At 46.6% G+C, this 20,807-nt stretch overlaps 1 protein-coding gene across 1 annotated transcript in view; it reads left to right on the top strand.

Annotated features, from left to right (window-relative positions):
* The window catches only part of PKD2L1 (polycystin 2 like 1, transient receptor potential cation channel), a 45,292-nt gene that overhangs the window by 7,122 nt on the left and 17,363 nt on the right, over positions 1–20,807 (top strand). Inside the window, exons 2-4 of the mRNA XM_083440376.1 lie at positions 10,388–10,501; positions 17,425–17,552; positions 20,383–20,636. Of these exons, the coding sequence (XP_083296502.1) occupies positions 10,388–10,501; positions 17,425–17,552; positions 20,383–20,636 (496 nt within the window). The remainder of the gene's footprint in view (positions 1–10,387; positions 10,502–17,424; positions 17,553–20,382; positions 20,637–20,807) is intronic.

A 20,807-nucleotide genomic window follows, 5' to 3' on the forward strand; every position in this document is an offset into this window, starting at 1 on the left:
CTGCAAACTCCTCAATAACTCTCGCCCAGATTTTTATTGCTGCTAGGGCAAAAAGAGAAACCTTGTGGGTTAGCCTGCAATCGGTGTCTGACAGGAGGTAGGGAATCTTTTCTGGAATGGTGTTGGAATATAGATGAGGCAGAACAGGTCCCAGAAATTTGGTTCTTGGTTCAGAGTAAAGTGAACCAAAGAACAAATAGTGAGACAGATCCTCGGTTTCTGGGGCCCTGCATATACGCAAGGGGAACGCCAAGGGGGTATGAGAATATCTGCCGCCGATCCTAGCTGTGGACATCGTTTGGAAACGAAGGGCTGCAAATTCTTGCTTCAGCTTTGGAAATGTATGGCGGGGGTGGGGGTGGGGATCATGCAGTGGCGTAGCGTGGGTTGTCAGCACCCAGGGCAAGGCAAGTAATTTGCGCCCCCTAACCCGTGGATTTGCGCCCCCTAACCCTAACCCCCAGATGTTGCGCCCAGTGCGGCCGGCCCCCCCTGCACCCCCCACGCTACGCCACTGGGATCATGCCTGGGAAAAGATGGAAGGACAATGCAGAAAAAGTCAGCTAGATTCTCTGTAACATTGAGAGAACAAGGGGTGACAATGGAAGCTACTGTAGCAGACACTGTCAGCTGTATATTGTGACATGGCGCCACTATCACTGAGCAGTGTAAGATTTCAGGGTCCAGGGTTTGTGCTTCCTTTGGAAATAAGGCACAGCAGATACGAAGGTGTCTTTATGATTATGTGGTTTATTTCTACATATATACAACCTGGGCTTATGGTGGAAGGGCTTCCAGCGTTACACTCCAAGAGGGTCCTGTTTCTCCCGTAGTTGCCTTGGATTCAAACTATCAGCTCAAATGGTGCTCTGATCACTGCCGCCGCCGCCTTCAGCTTGACGTGTTTAACAGGCTGAAACGATTTTCCCTCCTGCTCACATCAAGCAAAAACTGCCAAACTGAAACACTGCTACTGGCCTTTGTTCTTCTAGCTAGCCCAGAGCTCTGGGTCCAGTGGAGAGTCTTTTCCGTGTGGGTGACTTCCTTGATTTTCTTCTCAATTTTGCTAGGCTCTAAAACGCAATAAGCAAACCAAGCTACTTTACATGGCCGCGGTAAGCATCAAAGAAAGCTGGCAATGTCCCCTGTCTTGGCCAGGAAGGGCAGGATTAAGACAGGCCCATAAACAACCTTCGAGACATCTTGGAACAAATTGCTCAGTACTGAGCCAGGCACTAAGAAACAGGTCACAAGGCAGAGGGCCACAGCTAAACTCCATTTCACAGAGCTAAGAAACTTCCAAGGCTTGACACAGGCTATGTCCTAGTCTTCATTAAGATAATAAATGAGCCATTGCTAAAACCTTAGCCTAGCGTTGGTTGGAGCTGGAGTCTGATGGGACCTGGAAAGTACCTAGTGTAGTGTGGTGTAGTGGTTATAGTGCTTATAATAATAATAATAATAAATTTTATTTATATCCTGCCCTCCCCAGCCGAAGCCGGGCTCAGGGCGGCTAACAACAATAAAACAGTACAAACAACACTTTAAAATCATTCATTATAAAATTAATTAATTCGAGCCACTGGCAACCATTGGGCCAGAGCTCTGCGAAGATTGCCAATGGAGGGAGTCAGGCTGTGCCCTGGCCAAAGGCCTGGTGGAACAGTTCTGTCTTGCAGGCCCTGCGGAAAGATGTTAAGTCCCGCAGGGCCCTGGTCTCTTGTGACAGAGTGTTCCACCAGATCGGAGCCACGGCCGAAAAAGCCCTGGCTCTAGTTGAGGCCAGCCTAACTTCTCTGTGGCCTGGGACCTTCAAGATGTTTTTATTTGAAGACCGTAAGTTTCTCTGTGGGGCATACCAGGAGAGGCGGTCCTGTAGGTACGAGGGTCCTAGGCCGTATAGGGCTTTAAAGGTTAAAACCAGCACCTTAAACCTGATCCTGTACTCCACCGGGAGCCAGTGCAGCTGGTATAGCACCGGGTGAATGTGATCTCGCAGCGAAGACCCCGTAAGGAGTCTCACTGCAGCATTCTGCACCCGCTGGAGTTTCTGGGTCAGTCTCAAGGGCAGCCCCACGTAGAGCGAGTTACAATAATCCAGTCTGGAGGTGACCGTCGCATGGATCACAGTGGCTAGGTCAGGGCGAGAGAGGTAAGGAGCCAACTGCTTAGCTTGGCGGAGATGGAGAAATGCCGCCTTTGTTGTAGCTGCAATCTGCGCCTCCATGGAAAGGGAGGTGTCGAAGATTACACCCAAACTCTTAACGGACGGTGCTGGCACTAATTGCGCCCCCGCAAGAGATGGGAGTTGCCCCCCCAATCCCATATCGTCCCGTCCCAGCCAGAGGACCTCTGTCTTCGAAGGATTTAACTTCAACCGGCTCCCACGTAGCCATCCAGCCACAGCTTCCAGACATCTGGTCAGTGTGTCTGGGGCCGAGTCAGGATGGCCATCCATCAACAGATAGAGTTGGCTTGCCTAGGACCTGGGAAGAGCAGGGTTCAAATCCCCGCTCAGCCATGAAATTCACTGGGTGGCCTTGGGCTAGTCACAGTCTCTGAGCCTAACCCACCTCACAAAGATCTCATGTGGATAAAATGGGGAGGAAGAAACTATGTATGCTATGTATGAGATGGATGTGATAGACATATAATAATTGTATTGTTTATATGGTACCCATCTGACTGGGTTGCCTCAACTACTCTGGGTGGCTCCCATTAGTCCTTGTGGGTTGAACACTGCGGCTCCAGGTTAGATGTGACTGATTATCAGTACAGATTATATTAGACTCAGAGTCGTCTTTCCCATGAGGCTTAGTGGTGCGTCACGCCAGGGTGCCGGCCTCTCAGGGGTGCCCCAGCGAGTTGGGTTCAAAGACATCCACCCTCCCTGGTCATATTCAATATAATGATGGAGACTCTCAGCTTGAATAGAACCATCGGTCTTCGGATTTCTCTTGATCATCCCCAAAAGCAGAACTGAACTTGGTTTTCTAGGAAGGTGTCAGAGCCATTCCACTGCCCATAAATGTTTTTCTTTCTACGTAGGTTTCACCTGTAAATTACAAAGCAAATCCAGGGCATGACTCCAGCTCCCTTGGCTCGAGGAGTGAACTCTGGCTGACACTTGTGCCCTTACTGAAAGAGTGGTTGTGGATTCCCTGAAACACAGAGAGATGGCATGAACCAAGTTGCTCCAACGTTCGTCCTCTGGTTACTAAAGTATTGCACTTGGGCAAAAAAAATGAGAGGCACAAATACAAGATGGGTGACACCTGGCTTGAGAGCAGTACATGTGAAAAGGATCTAGGAGTCTTGGTTGACCACAAACTTGACATGAGCCAACAGTGTGATGCGGCAGCTAAAAAGCCAATGCAATTCTGGGCTGCATCAATAGGAGTATAGCATCTAGGTCAAGGGAAGTAATAGTGCCACTGTATTCTGCTCTGGTCAGACCTCACCTGGAGTACTGTGTCCAGTTCTGGGCACCACAGTTCAAGAAGGACACTGACAAACTGGAACGTGTCCAGAGGAGGGCAACCAAAATGGTCAAAGGCCTGGAAACAATGCCTTATGAGGAACGGCTAAGGGAGCTGGGCATGTTTAGCCTGGAGAAGAGGAGGTTAAGGGGGGATATGATAGCCATGTCCAAATATATAAAAGGATGTCACATAGAGGAGGGAGAAAGGTTGTTTTCTGCTGCTCCAGAGAAGCGGACACGGAGCAATGGATCCAAACTACAAGAAAGAAGATTCCACCTAAACATTAGGAAGAACTTCCTGACAGTAAGAGCTGTTCGACAGTGGAATTTGCTGCTAAGGAGTGTGGTGGAGTCTCCTTCTTTGGAGGTCTTTAAGCAGAGGCTTGACAACCATATGTCAGGAGTGCTCTGATGGTGTTTCCTGCTTGGCAGGGGGTTGGACTCGATGGCCCTTGTGGTCTCTTCCAACTCTATGATTCTATGATTCTATGATTCTATGATTCTATGATTCTACTATCCAACCTGGAAAAAAGTGACAATTTGGGTGCCGCAGGGTTCTGTCATGGGCCCATTGTTGTTCAGTGTCTTTGTAAAAAAACACTTCGAGGAAGGAACTGAGGGAATGCTCATCAAATTTCATCCAAATTATAGTCCTCCAATATATCCAAAGTCTTCGGAACATTGCAAGTGTTATTCAAAGGCTGCCAAAGTGTTTACAGTATTCTTTTAAACACAATCTATATTTGTCCCATTCTCGATTGAAGTTTCGATCCTTCTGATTTCTGATTCTTCCAGTCAATCTGGCCATCTCTGCATAGTCCAATAATTTCATCTGCCGGTCTGCCATTGTCGGCGTCTTGTCCTCTTTCCATCACTGAGCAAGCAGAATCCTTGCAGCTGTAGCCGCATACATGAGCAGTCTTCTCAAATCCTTCGCTATATTTGCACCTAAAATTCCTAAGAGAAAGGCTTCTGGTCTTTTGGCAAAGGTTATTTTAAACATTTTTTAAAAATTCATTGTTTATCATTTCCCAGAATCCCTTTATCTTTTTACAGTTCCACCACATATGATAAAAGATGCCCTTAAAAAGGTCAATTTTCATTGGGTTGTGATGAACCTCTCACCCAGTTGATGTAAGCATCAGATTTTACTAATAAACACACACACACATCACACACTGATTAAAAGTTTTTTCAGCATACCTCTGCTCTTAGGGAAGACAAAAACTTTGAAACAAAATTAGGTCAGGGACTAAGATAAAGGTAAAGGGACCCCTGACCATTAGGTCCAGGCGTGGCCGACTCTGGGGTTGCGGCGCTCATCTTGCTTTACTGGCCAAGGGAGCCGGCATACAGCTTCTGGGTCTTGTGGCCAGCATGACTAAGCCGCTTCTGGTGAACCAGAGCAGCACACAGAAATCCCGTTTACCATTCGGCCATTCCGTTCTCACCCGCAAATTATTTGGCTGATTTACAAATACCTAAGTACAGACACTCCTTTACCCTGGCTAGATTTAACGTCCTGCCCTCTGCCCTGCTGCTAGGCAGATATGAGGGCAAACCATATGAGTCACGTGTTTGCCCATGTGGCTCATCGGAAGTAGAAACAAGTCTGCATGTACTGCTGCACTGTAGTTACTACGAGGATCTATGCCTGACCTTTATTGCCCCAGTTCTACAAAAGCTTAAAAATGTACCAGAACTCCAACGTATGAGAGCCTTGGTAGAGGATAAGGTTCCTGAAATTACGATCAATGTTGCCAAATTCTGTGTAGCCGCTATTAGGCGTAGGAAACAAGAGCTTGCCAATGTCAATATGCAGGCAAATACTTAATTCTATTCATGCTGCCTAATTTTAAATTGCTGTTATGGCCTAATCTGCATTGAAATCGTCCCTTGCTTTTTTTCCCCTTTCTTTTTTTTTCTTTCTGGTGTTATGTTTCGCTGACTAGCTGTACGAGTTAATCTGGTCTGTGACCGTTTAATAAAATTTGATTTGATTTGATTCCGCCATAGCAGTACCTATTTATCTACTCGCACTTTGACGTGCTTTCGAATTGCTAGGTTGGCAGGAGCAGGAACCAAGCAACAGAAGCAAACCCCGTAGCGGGGATTCGAACCGCCTTCTGATCGGCAAGTCCTAGGCTCCACAGCACCACCCATGTCCCTTTAAGGTCAGGGACTGTTTGGCTGCAAATCCCATATATACATACACACTTTATTGGAAGTGAATGCTACTCTGCACAGCGAAACTTAACTTCTGACTAAACATGCATAAGGTTGGCTTGCATGCTATACTAATATCTCCTCCTTCATTTTGTAAAACCGAACAGGTTTAGTAACAAATGTGGTGGCTTCAGCTTTCGGAAACCGGAGCTCACTTTGCCTCAGATAGGTGCCATAATCTGGAATGTTTCCTAGAAATATATCCCTGTGCACAGGTGTGTAGAAAACGAAACTGTAACGTATTATTAAACTTTGCAGACCATTCCATGCATCTTGCTTTTATTTCTAAGCCGCCCTGAGTCTCTGTCAAGGGAAATTAATATTATAGGTAAATGAATAAATAATACAGAATTGTCGAATTGTAGAGTTGGAAGGGACTACAAGGGTCATCTAGTCCAACCCCCTACAATGCAGGAATCTTTTGCCCAAGTGGAAATTGAACCCATGACCCTGATATTAACAGTCTCTCTTTTTAAAAAATAATTTTTATTGGAATTTTATTTACAACATAAACCCCCACCCCCAATACACAATCCACCCTCATTAAACGTGAACATAACATACAGTGAGCATAACAAACACAATACAGTGGTGCCTTGCAAGACGAAATTAATTCGTTCTGCGAGTTTTTTCGTCTTGTGAATTTTTCGTCTTGCGGAGCACGGTTTCCCATAGGAAATGCATTGACGGTTTCCCATAGGAATGCATTGACGGTTTTAAGAAAAAGGCGCAAGACGTTTTCGTCTTGCGAATCAAGCCCATACGGAAATTCGTCTTGCGAAACAACTCAAAAAACAAAAAACTCTTTCGTCTTGCAAGTTTTTTGTCTTGCGAGGCATTCGTCTTGCGAGGTACCACTGTACAAACAACGAAATAAAAGACTTCCTTTATCCTGTATCTGGCCTCCTTATTTACTTCTTATAAACTGTTTCCTTTATGAATAATTATTAAGATTTTTCTAATTGTAACTTAAATACAGTGGTACCTCGGGTTACAGACGCTTTAGGTTACAGACTCCACTAACCCAGAAATAGCACCTCGGGTTAAGAACTTTGCTTCAGGATGAGAACAGAAATCATGTGGCGGCAGCGGGAGGCCCCATTAGCTAAAGTGGTGTTTCAGGTTAAAAACAGTTTCAGGTTAAGAACGGACCTCCGGAATGAATTAAGTACTTAACCCAAGGTACTACTGTATCTACAGAGTCTCCTGCAGACATTAATCAAAACAAGTCCAGGTATGTATTTTAGGGCACTGTTTTGTGAAGTGTTGTTGTTGTTTAGTCGTTTAGTCGTTTAGTCGTGTCCAATTCTTCGTGACCCCATGGACCAGAGCACACCAGGCACTCCTGTTTTCCACTGCCTCCCACAGTTTGGTCAGACTCATGTCTGTAGCTTCAAGAACACTGTCCAACCATCTTGTCCTCTGTCGTCCCCTTCTCCTTGTGCCCTCCATCTTTCCCAACATCAGGGTCTTTTCCAGGAAGTCTTCTCTTCGCATGAGGTGGCCAAAGTATTGGAGCTTTAGCTTCACGATCTGTCCTTCCAGTGAGCACTCAGGGCTGATTTCCTTAAGAATGGATAGGTTTGATCTTCTTGCAGTCCATGGGACTCTCAAGAGTCTCCTCCAGCACCAGAATTCAAAAGCATCAATTCTTCAGCTTTTGTGAAGTATTCTCTGCACAAAATACTTTTGTGAAGTATTCTCTGCATTTTCCCCATGCTTTTTGAAACTCTTGTCTAGCGTGATCTCTAATTGTCTCTGTTAATCTAGCCAGTTCACTATACTCTAACAGTTTGTCTTGCCATTCCTTTTTTGTTGGCACAGTTTCTTTTTTCCAGTTTTTAGCAATTAGGATCATTGCCGCTCCTGTGGCATAGAGGGATATTTTCTGATCTTCTCTTGCTATACCTGTGTCCATTATCCCTGATATTAACAGTCTTGTGCTCTACCAGCTGAGCCCACACATAGCTCACGGCCAGATATTCTCCCACCCCTGACAGATTTGGTAAAAAGAAAAGGAAAAAGGTTCTGTAGGGAATCAGAAACGCAGTGGGACCGGTACAGGATATATATTTTACTGGAACAATTCATAATGCAAGGAAACTATTTTCAGGGTGGCTTATAAATACAGTCATACCTTGGAAGTCAAACGGAATCAGTTCGACTTCCAAAACATTCGGAAACCAAAGCACAGCTTCTGATTGGCTGCAGGAAGCTCCTGCAGCCAATCAGCAGCCGCAGAAGCCGTGTCGGATGTTCGGGTTCCAAAGAACATTCACAAACTGGAACGCTCCCTTCCGGGTTTGCGGCGTTTGGGAACCAAAACGTTCGGGACTCGCAAGGCGTTTCAGATCCAAGGTATGACTGTAAAGCGATAAAATGCAACCTAACTTCCTGATGAAATAGCACCCGTGAAATCAAAAGGCAACAGATAAAAGAAAGTTGCATGGACGTTGGTCTGATAAAACTGAGAGATGAAAGACCTGGAGAAATGAGAAGGCATATTTGTCTGGTGCCACCGTAGGCTCAGGCAGCTATCCTCACGGGAAGCATGACCCTGCCTTAATTCTTTTTATTATTATTTATATATATATTGTTTGGCACTATTGTTCAGGTGCAGTTTAAGACAGAAAGGAAAACAAGAACATAATCCCCCCATAAATTCTGCAAATAATAGGCAACTGATACACTAACAAAGATGAACATGAGAAATCATTATGTATTAAAAAAAGACTGAAAAGTCAGGGGTAGGGGAAAATCCCACCACTACTTTTAAATACAATATCCCTAAGCCAGAAACCCTTGAGCCCAACTAGTAGCCTTGCGAATACTAGTAGAGTTTTTAACACTGCATGATGCACAATACATTTTTTTATCATACCAGGATGAATCCAGATGGGAATGTGCATTCAGAAACATGTTTATTTGTTCATGTGGATCCACATAGCTGATTGAGGGTTATTACTTGCGAGTGAACCCAATGTCTTTCATCTCTCACAGATACCAATATATTGAATTAATGAATTAAAGACTCACTACCCTGTCCTTCTAAACAGGGATGCGGGTGGTGCTGTGGGTTAAACCACAGAGCCTAGGACTTGCCGATCAGAAGGTTGGCGGTTCGAATCCCCGTGACGGGGTGAGCTCCCGTTGCTCAGTCCCTGCTCCTGCCAACCTAGCAGTTCGAAAGCACGTCAAAGTGCAAGTAGATAAATAGGTACCGCTCCGGCGGGAAGGTAAACGGTGTTTCTGTGCGCTGCTCTGGTTTGCCAGAAGCGGCTTAGTCATGCTGGCCACATGACTCGGAAGCTGTATGCCGGCTCTCTCAGCCAATAAAGCGAGATGAGCACCGCAACCCCAGAGTCGGCCACGACTGGACCTAATGGTCAGGGGTCCCTTTACCTTTACCTTAGTCCCTGTCCTTCTAGACAATGGACTAAAATCAGAAACCCTGCCTTAATTCTGATGGTGACAGTGAGGAGAGGCCTCCAGAGGCTATCTCAACACAGAGAGAGACTTGTGTCGTGATAAGGAAGCTTTTGCAGCGCGAGTATGAAGGAGGGAAAAGCTTCCCTTGCATGATACCGGTATATTAGCATTCCCTACTACAGAACAGTTTGTTCTGTTCTGTACTGTACTTAGTGCTTTTGATTAGGGGTGTGGAGCAATATCCATCACAGATGGCTGATAGCAGGTGTCCTTAGAGCTGAACCACTTGAGACTATATTAAAGGAATGGAAGCCCTTAGGCTATTGATGTCAGTACACCTACTCGGCTTTTAAGTGGGGGAGTCACATGCACACCAGATCAAAGTTTAAGTAGGAAGAAGGCAACGAAGAAGCCATTAATGGTCTGACCTATCTCATCAGCTTATTAGCTGATGAAACAGCGACTTGATGAAAGAAAACAATGTTCAAACGGAGCCCAGCCCATGTTCTTAGGCTCAGGTTTGGCACCACTGGGAGCACCAAAGAGCATTTGATTTGAATCTGGAATGGCAATCGAGTGCATGAGCTCCGTCAGGCTGCCTCAGTGGAAGGGGTGGGGAGCAGAATGCGTCCCGTCAGCTCGGCCGAAAGGACACTCACCTGGGCCCTGGTTAGTTGCATCATTGTGGCTTACTAGGATGTAGACCGGGTGAGATCAGCATGGTGCTAACGCAGCAGCAGAGCCAATCGCTCCCACTAGTGTCCTCGCATTGCACTGACCTCACTGTCAGGAGGAGTGGGGATGTTCTACCATACTGACTGCTGCTGGTTTCCACTCCGGCTGGTCATTATAAGAACCGATATTTAATTTATAAGAGCTGGTTCCTATAGACTCACACACACTGGTCAGCTTCCATTTTGACTTGAAATGTTCGTTTTGGGCTGCTCACAGGAAATACTGGGGGTGTATATATGACAGGCCCCAGCCCAGCAAGGACCACAGATTCTTAGCTTTCTTTCTTTCTTTCTTTCTTTCTTTCTTTCTTTCTTTCTTTCTTTCTTTCTTTCTTTCTTTCTTTCTTGTAAGTTAATTAGTCACTTTTAAAGTGACTAATTCACTCAGTTTTTCTGGGGTTGTACTGCTCACATCAGATGAAGCCCTCTGGGGCAATTGTGCTGTGGATTAGCACCTAAAATAGGTGAATACAGAAGCACGTTTAATCACTGCTTTCCCTTTTCTCCCTCTTTGCAGGACTTTGGGGCACCACACTAACAGAAAACACCGCTGAGAACCGAGAGCTTTACGTAAAGACCACACTGCGCGAACTGTTGGTCTACATTGTATTCTTGGTGGATATCTGTTTATGTAAGTTTGCCTGGGCTGCTTTTCCTTTTTATTATTGGTTCCAGCCCAATGAGGGGCAAATATTCTTTTAGATGGCTTGTGTTGGTTCATTACACTTGCACCCTGCCTTTCAACATGGTGGCTTTTGAAAAGATGAGTTCTCCATGCAGAAGCAAACTGGGCCCTGGGGATAGGGAGGCAGAGATACTGTAGTCTACTGGGACCCTAGTTCCCTTGTTGTTGTTGTTTAGTCATTTTGTCATGTCCGACTCTTCGTGACCCCATGGACCAGAGCACGCCAGGCACTCCTGTCTTCCACTGCTTCCCGCAGTTTGGTCAAATTCATGCTGGTACCTCCGAGAACACTGTCCAACCATCTCGTCCTCTGTCGTCCCCTTCTCCTTGTGCCCTCCATCTTTCCCAACATCAGGGTCTTTTCCAGGGAGTCTTCTCTTCTCATGAGGTGGCCAAAGTATTGGAGCCTCATCTTCAGGACCTGTCCTTCCAGTGAGCACTCAGGGCTGATTTCCTTAAGAATGGATAGGTTTGATCTTATTGCAGTCCATGGGACTCTCAAGAGTCTCCTCCAGCACCATAATTCAAAAGCATCAATTCTTCAGCGATCAACCTTCTTTATGGTCCAGCTCTCCCTTATCAGGTGTTTGTGGCCAGTTTCTGGTGCTTGTTCCTGAGGCTGGGTGTTTGGGACAGAACAGGAATCCGATTGGCATACTGTCCCCTTCATTGCCCCAAAGCAGTGAGACTTCCCACTGGGACACCCTTGTTGAGAGTAGCTCAGAACTTCATGACCTCCATGGTAACCATGGGACTGTCTCAAATGATGCCAAGCCCACAAGCTTTGAACTTGGCTTCCTGGACTGTATTGCGGTAGGAGAAAGTAATGGTGCCTTCTTAGTTTACCCTCCTTCCTCTCCTGCCCACAAATTCATTGGTTCTTCTAGGGTAAGGTTACCAGATGTCCCCATTTCCTGGGGACAGTCCCTAGATTTACAAATCAGTCCCCGTACAAAATCCTATCATTCCTACTGAAGTTGAAAAGGGGCCCCAGATTCATTGAAAAAAATCTGGTAACCTTATTCTAGGGCGGTGTTCCCCAAACTTGGGTCTGCAGCTGTTTTTGGACTACAACTCCCATCATCCCTAGCTAGCAGACAAGTGGTCAGGGATGATGGGAATTGTAGTCCAAAACCAGCTGCAGACCCAAGTCTGGGGGACACTGTTGTAGTGGAAGGAACAACCCATTCTCATTTCGTAGGAACATCCACATTTTATTGCAGCTACTCGGAATTTGACATGCGTGGTTAGAACTTCCACAACACCCTGATGTTTCCCCCCTTTCCATCGCAAAGAACTATGCAGGAAGGATGGTCTGAACGATAACATAGATGGCCGTTCCTATTGTGTTCTCTGGGTAGATTTAATGCAGCTGTGTGCCAAATACTAAGCCACTTTGTGTGGGCACAACAATGGCTGTTTGTTTTGGGAAGATTTATTGTTATCTCAAAGGTGCACCTGTGATGTCTCATAGGGCAACAGATTATATTTCATGCACTCCACGGCAGAACAGGTATGGCAATAATAGTTATCACTTGCAAACAGGGGGACAAAGCTCAAATCACTCTTCCCATACAGTAATGATGTTCTGACCTGGGCAAAAGAGGAGCTTTGAAAATTTGTTGTTTGTGTAGGATGCCTATCGAGTTTTCTCCCCACTGAGAATCCTGCCATTGACGTTGCAGCTTAGGCAGCGCTTACGTCTCTCTGAGTGTATGCATGCATGTGATAAGTTTGATCCCGCTCTTAGCGGAGCAAGCACAGCCTGACCCCTTTGCTGAATGGATGAGGCATTTGTCCTAGGCGCTAGGACTGGTTAAAATGGCAACGACAATCCCAAACCAAGTTTATGGCCATAATTCCTGATGATTTCTTGTCACACAAGCCCTTATATCACTTCATGTGTAAAAGAAAAACTTTCACTGCTGCTATATGTTTGAGGGGACGCGGGTGGCACTGTGGGTTAAACCACAGAGCCTAGGACTTGCCGATCAGAAGGTTGGCGGTTCGAATCCCTGCAACAGGGTGAGCTCCCGTTGCTCAGTCCCTGCTCCTGCCAACCTAGCAGTTCGAAAGCACGTCAAAGTGCAAGTAGATAAATAGGTACCACTCCAGTGGGAAGGTAAACGGTGTTTCCGTGCGCTGCTCTGGTTCGCCAGAAGCGGCTTAGTCATGCTGGCCACATGACCCAGAAGCTGTACGGAGGCTCCCTCGGACAATAAAGCGAGATGAGCGCCGCAACCCCAGAGTCGGTCACCTAATCGTCAGGGGTCCCCTTTACCCTTTACTGTTTGAGGGCGAAGCTTCTTACCTTCCATTTTGGTGTAGATCAGAGCTTTCCAAATTGTGCGTCGTGGCATGTTAGTGTGTCGGCTGCAGTGTGTAGGGCATGGGTAGGCAAACTAAGGCCTGGCGGCCGGATCCAGCCCAATCGCCTTCTAAATTCAGCCCGCGGACAGTCCAGGAATCAGCATGTTTTTATATGAGTAGAATGTGTCTTTTTATTTAAAATGCATGTCTGGGTTATTTGTGGGGCATAGGAATTTGATCATTTCTCTCCCCCCCCCCCCCAAAATAGTTTGGCCACCCCACAAGGTCTGAGGGACAGTGGACCGGCCCCCTGCTGACAAAGTTTGCTGCCCCCTGGTGTAAGGTGTGTCACACAATCCTCCCTAAGCTCCTTCCAGGGCTGGGGAAGGTGTTAATTTAACCTCTGGTTTGCCAGTAAAACTGAATTGCTGTGTTGCAAAATGATGCATGTGTAAAGAGTCTGTCACCAACATGAACAGTTTGGAAAGATCTGGTGTAGCGGACGTCCATATCGGTTTCTTCAGAGATGCAACCGTTTCCCCAAATGTAGCCCAAACCCATGCTATGCGGAGATCTGTGACCTTGAAAATTACCTCCAAGGCTGTGTTTTGAGAGGAGCAGCCATCGTCCTCCAGTGGTGTAGCGTGGGTTGCTGGTGACCAGGGTGGGGCAAGTGTTATGTACTGAAGTTCTCACCCTGGGCCAGCAGGGGGATACTGTAGATAGTTTTCACTCAGGTCCACATATGCAAATAAGGGATTGAAAGTGACGTTCAGTGATTGGATAGTTACAGAAAATGGTTACTGTTGCGTTCTAGTAGAGCTCTATATAAGCAGGCTGGCTGAACCCTTCAGTTCTGTTCTGGCCTGTGAATAAACAAGAGCTGTTTGAAGAATCGCTGTATCGTCTGATATGTTCACCCACAACTTAACAGCAAGTGTTGCACCCCTGTGATAGACTGAGCAGCTGGGATGGGGGGGCGCATGGAGGGTGAACGGACCCCACCTCCAACAGATTCGTCCTTGCCCGTTGCCTCTATCCACCTGCCCACTAGACAAATCCACCCGCTGTCATGCCTCAGCTGCCGTGCGGGTGCCTGATTGAATCCCCTCAAAAATGTGCACCTGGGGCCATGGCCCCGCTGGCTCCCCCCACCATGCTATGCCTCTGCGCCTCGTTGCTACTCTCTGTAGAACTGAACTGGCTTGGGAGCCTGATTTGAACCGGCCGATACGAGAAGCAAATAACTATGGCTGCCCTACTCTAAAGCCTGTGAATCGGATGAGTCAGGAGGACATTGGGAAATGCCTGGGTTTGAAGCCTCCGACACCAGCCTCAGATAGGATCTACCAATTCTATGGGTTAGTCTCCACCCAGGGGAAAAAGACATGGACTCCTACTGGTCACAGGGCTCAGAGCTCATGCACACGCCCCCTTGTTCTCTCCCCCCCCCCAAATAATATTTATTATTTTCCATACATAAACATAACAGAAGAAAAAGTTAACAATAATAAAGGAAAAGGGGGGGGATGAAACGGGGAAAAGAAAAAGAAAAAAGAATATAAAACGTAAAATACAATAAATCACCACATAAACTAACACTTTATTAGAATCCATCTTCATAAACGTATTATTTGACTTCCATCTGGGTTTCTTAGTATTTATATATAGCAGTTTCCAATATCATTAGTTCATAAAACCATATCACAGTCATAATCATATTTCCTAACTTTTCTTATCGTACATTTTCTTTTATATATATATGTGTAATCCGAATTTAATCCTAGGCCTAATAGATGCTTTCAAGTGATTACATATCTTTAATATTACAATATATATTCAAATAGTCTTTGAATTTCTTCCAGTCTTCTTGGTGTGCCTCTTCTTTCTGGTTGCGGATTCTCCCGGTGAGATCAGCCAGCTCCATAAACTCCATTATCTTCATCTGCCATTCTGGTAGTTCTTGTGTTTTCCATTTTTTGGCTAATAAAATCCGTGCAGCAGTTGTGGCATACAAAAATACTTTTACATCACACGCCCCCTTGTTCTGTGCCTAGACAGGCCCAAGTAGTTTTCAACTTGCCCCACAATTTCAAGGCACGGCTTCGAGCGATCGCCGTTTGTTCCAATTCAGCACTCAAAGTCGGCTTTCCCCGCAGAAATCGGCAAGGCAACTGGAGGTGCTGTTAAGCCCACAGTCGTAGCTTCGAATGAGGGGGGGGGAGGGACAGAATAGGGGCTGAAATTAAGCTGAAGAGGTATTTCAGATCAAGGGTGCCAACTTGAATAAAATATTGTGGGGGCCCAGATAAGCCCCATCCTGCATAATTGGTCACATGACACAGTACATGCACACCATTTGAATAGCAAAGCCTATCAACTTGGAAGGGGCTCAATTTTTTTAGACCCCCTCGGCCCCTAAGAGTTGGCTCCTATGTTTCAGATGCTAATTTCCAGCAACCAAACTCTGGTTATTAGCTGGGGCGGTTTCTCTCACCAGAGAGGTTTTCTTTTAGGAGTACAGACAGCCCCCCTGAAGCTAGGCTTCAGATGTGAGGAGCATTATGGATTCCACAAAAGTTTTGGTCTCGGCATGTTTTATATAATCACTGCAATTTATTCATTCATTCATTTATACATACCCCGCCCATCTGGCAGCTCCCAACAGAATATTAAAAACACGATAAAACATCAAACATTAAAAACTTCCCTAAACAGGGCTGCCTTCAGATGTCTTCTAAAAGTTAGATAGTTGTTTATTTCCTTGACATCTGGTGGGAGGGTTTTCCACAGGGTGGGTGCCACTACCAAGAAGGCCCTCTGCCTGGTTCCCTATAACCTCGCTTCTCGCAGTGAGGGAACCGCCAGAAGGTCCTCGGTGCTGGACCTCAGTGTCTGGGCTGAACGATGGGGGTGGTGATGCTCCTTCAGGGATAGAGAGAGAGAAGAGTTTGGATTTGATATCCCGCTTTATCACTACCCGAAGGAGTCTCAAAGCGGCTAACATTCTCCTTTCCCTTCCTCCCCCACAACAAACACTCTGTGAGGTGAGTGGGGCTGAGAGACTTCAGATAAGTGTGGCTGGCCCAAGGTCACCCAGCAGCTGCGTGTGGAGGAGCGGGGAATCGAACCCGGTTCACCAGATTACGAGTCCACTGCTCTTAACCACTACACCACGCTGGATACTAGGCCAAGGCTGTTTAGGGCTGTAAGGCCAGCACCAACACTTCGAATTGTGCTCGGAAACTTACTGGGAGCCAATGTAGGTCTTTCAGGACTGGTGTTATATGGTCTCGGTGGCCACTGCCAGTCACCATATGCCAAAGGATCTGTCCTAAATACATCATTGCCCTTTAAATGGTCCCTTTAGGATCTATAGTATGTTGGAAACTCTTATAATGTGTTAAGGATAATTTTTTTTGCAGAAAGGGAGGGTGGCAACCCTTGACTGCTGTAATGCTGGCTAATCTTTCGGGTGCTTTCGATAGCCCCAGATTTTATCCTGAGCCACAGAGCTTGCTAATGCTGTTTCCTTCCCCTTGATATAAAAGTTGAAATCTTTCACATTTTTATTGATATAGGCGCCATCAAGATTTTGCCTTTGTTGTAAATTCTGCATCATCGATGCTGCCTAAGAAAGATTTTCCTATCACTCAAACCCCTTCCCATTCCTGCCTCGAGATACTCGAATAAAAAATGCCAATTTTTAAAAATATTAATATTTTATTGAAAGAATTTCATTTTTTAAGAAATACAATGATACAGAGAAAAAAAGGGGGGAGTGAGGAAAAGGTGTGTGTATATCAGGTAAAAAGGTAAAGGTAAAGGATCCCTGGACGGTTAAGTCCAGTCAAAGGTGACTATGGGGTTGTGGCGGTCATCTTGCTTTCAGGCCGAGGGAGCCGGCGTTTGTCCACAGACAGCTTTCCGTGACATGTGGCCAGCATGACTTCTGGCGCAATGGAACACCGTGGTGGAAATCAGAGCGCATGGAAACGCTGTTTACCTTCCCGCCGCAGCGGTACCTATTTATCTACTTGCACTGGTGTGCTTTCAAATGCTAGGTTGGCAGGAGCTGGGACAGAGCAATGGGAGCTCACCCCGTCGCGGGGATTCGAACTGCCAACCTTTCGATCGGCAGGCACAAGAGGCTCAGTGGTTTAGACCACAGCCCCACCCGCAATATAATATACTCCCATGCATTCTTTTATAGTGTTATTATCCTAATATGTATGTAGATATTAATTGCATACTTCGCCCTGTACAAACTCTTTCCAAGTATTTGTACAGGGTGAAGTATGCAATTAATATCTACATACATATTAGGATATTTATCCAAACAAAATCTAAATCTTTAAGCAGTTTGTTCATACTTTACGAGTGTTGTCATACTGTCAATCCATTGATCAATGGGGATCATATCTGCATTCTTCGAGCTCATCAGTATAATAAAACTTACCTTCTTGCCCTAATATTGCGTACTTAAGCCAGTCAGGTGGAATGAATGTCTAAATCCTCTTGAACTGCGTCCTGTTTTCCCCAACCTGATTTATCTCTAGTGACTTATGGGATGACGAGTTCAAATGCCTATTACTACACCAAAGTGATGTCCGAACTGTTTTTGGAAACTCCTACGGACAGTGGTATCTCCTTCCAGGAGATTGGAAGCATGGCTGACTTTTGGAGGGTGAGTACCAAACAAGCTCTGTGTTTCCTGTGTCAGATTTTTCCTAGCAAACTGAAAGTGGCTCTCGTGAATTGGCTTGTCAAGGTCCCCAAGCCACCCCTCAACATAATTCACAATTCACACATAATTTTTGTTCAAGGTTTTTGGCATAATTTTGGCCACAACCTTATTAAAATACATAAGCTGTGAGTGGTTGCTTAGGCATTGGTTAAGACTAACTGTCCCCCCGCCTGGGACAGAACTGATGTCCGAACTCCCTCGGAAGCCAGTGAAGGGGAAACAATATTGGAGAGCAATGGAGCTGAGTCACAGGCCCTCACCGCTCACCCAACCTGCTCCCCAGGGCTTGCCGGCCCTGGTCTCATTTCAGGGATTGGACGAAATCGTGGCAAGCCCCTGGATTCCTTTAACGGAATTCCCTTCCACACCCCCATTGGAGGGGCAGGCCCAGCCTATCCTTACCCCTCCTCCAACCAATTTTTATAACCAATGCCTAACCGCAACCTTACAAGTTGTGACGAATTGCTAAGCAGTAGGCAAAAACCAAATGGCACCAGCCAATCAGCCAAATGGACAAAATTCCTACTAGGCCCCTGCCCCGAGAGCAGACGACCCCATGACAGGTATAGCAAGGTCAACCGGAACTCAGGGCGGGCGCGCAGGTGATCCGATGCCCTCAGCGAAAGAGAAAGCAAAAGCAAAAGCTGAGTGCCCCAATATTTAAAGCCTTTGGTCCCCATGCAATTTGCCCCAGCAACCCGACCATCCAATCATTGCCCCAGGCCAGCTCACTTTTAACCTGCCTGGCAACAGAGGGTTGGCTTAGCAGACCCCACCGCGACACGTGCTCTCATTTCAAGGAGAACACGCTTTATCATAACTAACTGACTTACAAATCGGCACAGGTTTAGCTGAAAGCTGTTCATCCAACAGCTCAAAATGGATTCGCAGGAACAGGGGAGAATTTTCGTTCGGTCCACATTTGAAAGCAAATTTGTGCCTCCGGAACAGGTGGATTTTGCATTCTTTGGATTTTGCACCTCTCTGTAATGGTTCTAGGGATTGCTTGTGCGTAAGTTGCCTTTACTCATGGCTAGGTTGCATGGTTGAACCCTTTCTGACAGGACAGCCTCTATTCCGTGGCTGCCTCAGTCGCTGGCAGAATCCGTCAGTGGGCGTTTCTTAAACCGCTTCCAACATAAAAGCTGCTTAATGCCCAGTCTCCTCCCCCATTGCCTGCGCGAAAGCTTTCTGCGCAGGGTGGGTGTGGGCAAAGGAGCACTAGTCCCCTCTCCGCTTGTCTCCTGTGAAGAGTCCTGGAGCCACCTCTCCGCTTCCTCTATCTCCTCCCCTTCTCCACTGGTGTTACGCTGATTTCCTTCCCCAGTGGATGGGCTATCCCTCCTCCTACTAGGACCCTCTCCACCATCATCCGGGAGCCCCCTCACCGCCTCCCACTCCAATGGCAGTTCCCTGACACTCTCCGAACTTTGCAAAACAATTCTTAGCTCCAAAAATGTTTAAAGAAGAAATGTGTGCATTTTAGGTTTAAATGTGCACTTAAAAAATATTGCTATAAAATACATGTTTAAATATGTATTTTTGTGATAAAATGTGTATTTAAAAACAATCTTTGAAGACTCTTTTTTAAACATTCGAATGAAGGGAGAAAATGAATGGTATGGACTTACGAATGAACCCATGTGATAGAGACCCAGGCCAGAAATAGAACGACCTATTCATCCCAGCCGATCAGGGTTCCTTTTCAATTTATATAGACATCAAGCCTGCCTAGACTTGGGAATCAGTTGTGTTGGTGACTGCACAATGAGCTATGTGAGAAAATGTACACACAGCCCATGCCATCATGCGTTAGCAATTTATGCATATGTCAGCTAGTAGCCCGTTGGCAAAGATACTTCCCCCAGCACACACAAAGGGACTCTCCCACCCTAGGGTGCTCAGAGTCATAACTCTTATCTGCTTGCCTCACCCCCAGTGCACTCCCAACTTGGCTCTGCTCCCCAACCTTTTAGGGAGGCCCGTTATACAAGGAGAGTCCTAACTGCTCCCCATCCCTTTTTAAACTGAGATTCTCTGCAAACAGAACCCAATAATACATTTAGCCATATGAGAAAGGCAGTTTTCCAGTAGGGCTGCTATACATGCGGGTTTTCCTGGACACAAGGGGAATCGGGCTGGGAAAATGGCGCCCGGGCGCAGTGGCGTAGCGTGGGTTGTCAGCACCCGGGGCAAGGCAAGTAATTTGCGCCCCCTAACCCGGGGCAGGGCAAGTAATTTGCACCCCCCCCGCTGCACTGTCCCTCCCCCAGATAGTCCCTCGCTCTCTCTCCGCACCGCACCGCACGCCTGGCACCCTCCCCTCCACAGTGGGCGGCGACCCGGCAGCTCGGATCGGATTCGCACAGCCAGCACTGCAGTGAGAGAGAGTGAGTGAGCCAGGTAGGGGCAGAGAGCTGTGAGTGCGAGCACCCCCCCCCCAGATGTTGCGCCCGGTGCGGCTGGCCCCCCCCTGCACCCCCCACACTACGCCACTGCCCGGGCGGATTTTGGCTGAATCAGCAAAATGTCTGGGGAAATCCGGACGTATGGCAAGTAGGGCGATTTCTTTTTTATAAAATGCTTTAAAAATCCAAGAAAAGCCTGAAAACTTGATGGGGGGAGGAGATGTTCCCCAAAAAAGTTCAACAACTTTGTGTGGATTTTGGGAATATGGCAACCCTAGTTTCCAGCCTCTGGCCATTCTGTGTGTTGTTGCTGTCTCAGATCTCACGTCCTTCTTCTTCCTCCTTTCTGCATATCTCCCAAGTATACTCAAGGCCCTTTATTGGACAGCTTGTATTGGACCAAATGGTACAACAACGAATCTCTAGGCCACAACACTCAGTCGTACATCTATTACGAGAACTTGCTGCTGGGGGTCCCACGAATGCGTCAACTGAAGGTGCAGAATAACTCGTGTGTGGTGCATGAAGACTTCAAGGAAGACATTTTTGGCTGTTATGATGTCTACAGCGAGGAGAAGGAAGACAGGTCCCCCTTTGGGCTCCTCAATGGAACAGCGTGAGTAGAGCATAACTTCTGCCTTTCTTGAGCTTCACAAACTAAGAGTTTGGTCATCCTCTCCACTGTTGGAAGAAGGGCCGGATTTAGGTTTGATGAGGCCCTAAGCTACTGAAGGTAATGGGGCCCTTTATATGTCCAGCTGCCCTTTGTCAACAACAAATTGGTGCT

Source organism: Podarcis tiliguerta (genome assembly GCF_965153285.1).
Source record: "Podarcis tiliguerta genome assembly, chromosome: 5".
Taxonomy (NCBI): Eukaryota; Metazoa; Chordata; class Lepidosauria; order Squamata; family Lacertidae; genus Podarcis; species Podarcis tiliguerta.